Source organism: Lactuca serriola, chromosome 8, assembly GCF_051521515.1.
Source record: "Lactuca serriola cultivar US96UC23 chromosome 8, Lser_US96UC23_V15, whole genome shotgun sequence".
Taxonomy (NCBI): Eukaryota; Viridiplantae; Streptophyta; class Magnoliopsida; order Asterales; family Asteraceae; genus Lactuca; species Lactuca serriola.
In genome coordinates, this window is record NC_136415.1 from 5,569,296 (window position 1) to 5,573,699 (window position 4,404).

Below are 4,404 nucleotides of genomic sequence, written 5' to 3' on the forward strand. Positions count from 1 at the left end.
AGATCTTCATCATCGGTGGTGATTTGGATGGTCCGACAGGCGGTTCATAACAGTAGAAGGGAGAGAAAGAGAGAGAGAGAGAGAGAGAGAGAGAGAGAGATGGCCATCGTAGCAGCAGAAAGAAAGAAGAATGATGGTCTCTGGAGGTTCAGATCTCAGTTTTTTTTTTCTCCGGCGAAGTCGGCGCCGAATTGTTCTAGGGTTCCGACGTCGACGGTGGTTTTAATGGTCGGACGACGGTGCTCCGGCAGCCACCGGAATCTGGTGGTGTTTCCTTTTTCTGAATGGGAGAGAGAAAAATATGGGTTGGGGGATGATAATACAAATATATATTTTTTTTTTCGTTTTTTAGTTTTTGTAATTTAAAAAATAAATAAATAATGAAAATACAAAAGGGCAAAATCGTCATTTTATAAAAATTCAAAACAGATTGGACCAAACTCGCAACAAAATGAAAACTTTGGAGCTGTGGTGCTAGTCCAAACCTTTTTGGACCAATGTGGCAATTTTCGACATACCACATGGACTATTTGTGCAGTTTTGTCAAAATAATATTACCCTAACAAGTCAATTTCCCTTATTATTATTCTGGCCTGGTCCACTAGGAACTTCCTTGTGCCTAAGCGGCCAGGGCACTAGTCAGCCGCCTAGGCCAATTTGCATGAAACAGCTAGCCATAATGATATAAAGTGGACAATTTTTATTAATTCTTTTGTTTAGGGAATGCTGAAAGAAAAATTGATGAGCATTATATGAAAATACAAATTGTTGGTTGTCTAATTCCAACTTTCAGCCTTGAGATTAGAAAACACAAAATTCTATAGTATTTCAAATCATTTCCAAACCATTTTACCAAGTACACCAACACATTTATTGGAGCAATTTTACAATTAACCGCAGCAATGCAATGCAATGTATACATCAATCATCTCTCAACACAACTCTAATCATACAATTAACAATGAAATGACGTCATGAATGCTGACGTGGCAGGCATAGGCATCTCTCTCTTTCTGTCTGTCATTCAGCAACCGCAATAAAAGGAAGCCCCCTGCCAATAATACAATTCAAAATAACATATCTCATAAAACTAAGGGAATTCACACCTTCAAAAATCAAAGCTTTTAAATCCATCCATAAACAAAAACATTTACCAGCCTCCATGTCTTGAAAAATAGTCATTATCCAAAGACACAGCAAGTGCAACGGTCACCGCCCTCTCTGACAATGTCAATCGACGCGCCACCTTAAATTCTCTAGCCTACAACAACAACAAACAATTAAAAAACATCATCATCATCATCATCATCATCATCATAAGTAAGTAAGTAAGTAAGTAAGTATTTAAGGACCTTTCCAGACAGGTGTGACGTGGCAGCACTTTCAAATCGGATGACATATTGACCAGCATCAGTCAACACCTCATAACCAAAACCTCTCCAGTCACGGTCAATCTCAGCCAACACCTCACCATGAATCCCCTTTAAAGTAAATGTCCAGTGCCAAAAACCTGGATTCTCTACCACTGCAAACTGCTCATCACTGCATCACCAATTTGCCCTCCTCAACATACTTACTAATTACTATAGGGTACCAAATACAAACAATTTACAAATTTACCCCAAGTACAGATCATAAACCCTCCTCCAAAGATGCCATCTTCTATGAACCACACCAATTTCCTATGGACACAAAATTTTAATCATTTTTTATATACTCAAAAAAATTTCAATTTCAAAACAGAAAACCCATCATTATTCATACCTTTCCACCTACTTCTGCATAGATGGAGCTTGTTATCCACCAAAAGGGCCTTCTCACCTATATATAATAATAAAGTAAATAAAATTATACAAATAAATATAATTATATACGCCCATGAGTCTTACCCTAAACAGCTCGTTACCAAATCCATCGGTTATAGTAGCAACAAAAGGTCTTCTAAGACGAAGCAACTGCCAATACAAAAATGCATCATCATATTCACCAAATAAATATAACAACTAAATAATATATACCTGTCTCATAATCACATTGCTCTCCTCACGAATAAAACCTGCTGGCTGAAAGGAAAAAAAAAATCTTATCTTAATCCCTTTTATTTTATATAACATCAAGATTTATAGAGAAAATTGATTTTGGAAAAGATACCTCATGCGGGTTGCTGACATCAACTATTGCATATCTGCTCGCCTAAAAAATGTATCAACATTCATGAAAATAGCACAACCATCATTATCTTTTTTTATACATAGAAATCATAATTAATACTAAGTAATGACTGTTTCAATAATTACCTGTTCAAAGCCAAGTGTAAGGTTGGCCCACTCTATGTCCCTTGTAATGAGCAGATTAGATCTTGAAAGAAGAGGTGCAATCCAAGCCTGGAAGATTAATAATCAATAGAACGAATGTATCATTTTCATTTTTGTCTTTTAACTCTTAATCTTACTAAGGAAGTAATTTCTATTTTCTAGATAAAAATTAAAACCTTAACTCACCTCCTCAGGGGAAGAAGATTCTAGAGGCTCTGTGGATAATTGTTTAGGTCCATCATCCCCAGTTAAAGACCTGCCATGGAAACCCCTTTCTTCTTTAACTGCACTCTCAATAAACTTTTGCTTTCTTTTTTCATGTGTCTTTTTCATTTTAGCATCTGCAACCCACAGCTTTACTAGAAAATCTCTACTCAAGTTACTTCCATTGTGTATTGCTCTAGAACCATAGTTCCCTTTGCCCAAACCAGTTTCCTTGAATACTGGTATCTTATCAGCAACAAGGATACCATTCTGTTGCTTCTTCACTATAGCTCTAATGACTTTTGGCTGAGTCACACACTGCAACTTTTTTATCCAATTCATTGTCAACCAAGTTCTGACAAATTAAACAACACTTAACCCTTGTATTACTCCATTGACTTCTGTTTGAAAGCAAAAAGTTGTAGTTTAGAACATAAGAAATCACATCTCCATTGTTAAAACAAAGATTTACTTAGAATATTGATGCGAAATTCACATTTGTAATATCTAAATTGAAAGATGAACTCCGTTGTTGAGGTTGAAAAGCTACAGGTACCAGTTATTAAACCGAAATGAGAAGTTCTTAAAATGTTTTTCGGATCTTAATCTGGAACTAGCGTTCAATGAAAATGATTGTTTCTCATTTGTCATTTTAATTATCTGAATCATTTCAAACAAAAAGATTGCTTGATAAAACTGATGATAAACATTAGATGAGAAGAGGATAGTTCTCATTTTTCTCTAAACATTTTGTAGTGGCTAATTGCCAAAGGATCCACCAAGCCATTTTCAAGGATTTGTTATAATTCTATGTCTATTACAAGCAACTACATATAGATGCACCAAATGGAAGAACTTCTGACTTCCCTAGTTAAGTAAAGCTCAATTGATTTGTCAAACTTAATCATCCACACATACTCAAACATGCGGATGAATCTGAGTTTTTGTCTAAATCATTGAGTAATTTTATCAAACAGTTGGTGCTCATACAAAAATCACTATAAAAAGTTGAAACCAGAACAAATACTAAAAAGGAAACAACCAGTTATCCATTAAAAAACAAAATCCTTGTGCTACACTTCATCTTCACTACCAGCTGAGACGCAACAAGTACATAAGAATCATACAAAACACAAAAAGAAGCAGCAATACTAAATGGAGGTCACAGAAAACGCAATACCAGCAGAGAAGAGCAATCGATGAATAAGCTGCGGGGAGGAATTGGAAAGCAATTTCTTGAATATTCGACCTCAATTGCTCCTGGGCTTCTCTAATGCGTTTCTTGATAGTCGACGCTCGATGATGTCTTGATCGATGGTAGCAAATTGAAGAAAATGTGTATCTGAGTTGTTAATTGACGATAATCCCTTTATTTAACGGGATACCAAATTAGCAATACCAATATATCACTTCTCGTCTTTTTCCTTTGCCCTTTTAAACAATTTGACTATCTATTAAGTTTGAAACATTGTCGCATTTGAAACAGACCTGACAAAACGAAATGCGAACTACAAGGTGGGAAGTGCACACTTACATAAAGCAAGTTTGATCCCTTATAAAACCAAACAATAGGGTCAACGAGGTGGCCCTTTGCGGTCCAAGGGGTGGAACCGCTCATAGTGAATTAGACCGATGAGTCGTAATCCGCATTTGTTTGCTCATGTATGATTTCGGGACGGAAGTAGTAGATAATGTAATAGTTTAGGTCAACTATTGTAACTCTTTTTAAAGTAATAAAGATGAAATATTTGAGTATTATGTGAATTATGTGTCTTTAAGTGCTTATTACGCAATTATAAATATGTAACAAATAAAGAATAAAAATAAGTGTCAAAATTAAAGTGTGAGATAAACTCGATATCTCTACATAAAGTTGTAGTGGTCG

General features: G+C 35.5%; 1 protein-coding gene across 2 annotated transcripts; it reads right to left on the reverse strand.

The window, feature by feature from the left end:
• Positions 1–801: 801 nt before the first annotated feature.
• Positions 802–4,023, reverse strand: LOC145070011 (scramblase-like protein). 2 transcript variants are annotated; one of them, XM_079016931.1, is made up of 11 exons: positions 3,700–4,023; positions 2,502–2,917; positions 2,298–2,384; positions 2,152–2,193; positions 2,019–2,063; positions 1,890–1,955; positions 1,765–1,821; positions 1,621–1,682; positions 1,353–1,542; positions 1,155–1,261; positions 802–1,051 (listed from the first exon to the last, which is right to left on the reverse strand). In XM_079016931.1, exons 2-11 carry the CDS (start codon positions 2,859–2,861, stop codon positions 1,021–1,023), a joined length of 1,047 nt encoding a protein of 348 aa, XP_078873057.1. In that variant the 5' UTR covers positions 2,862–2,917; positions 3,700–4,023; the 3' UTR covers positions 802–1,020. The 2 variants fall into 2 exon arrangements, with proteins under 2 accessions (XP_078873057.1, XP_078873056.1); XM_079016930.1 differs by having other exon boundaries at positions 2,502–2,920.
• Positions 4,024–4,404: the final 381 nt, after the last annotated feature.

What these genes read in the sequence shown, in the direction of transcription:
- LOC145070011 (XM_079016931.1), bottom strand. Translation starts at nt 2,861, where the DNA reads ATGAATTGGATAAAAAAGTTGCAGTGTGTGACTCAGCCAAAAGTCATT. An exon ending in GCAATGTGATTATGAGACAG is followed by an intron (nt 1,956 to 2,018) that starts GTATATATTATT and finishes TTGTATTGGCAG; the next exon opens with TTGCTTCGTCTTAGAAGACC. An exon ending in TTGGTAACGAGCTGTTTAGG is followed by an intron (nt 1,822 to 1,889) that starts GTAAGACTCATG and finishes TATTATATATAG; the next exon opens with GTGAGAAGGCCCTTTTGGTG.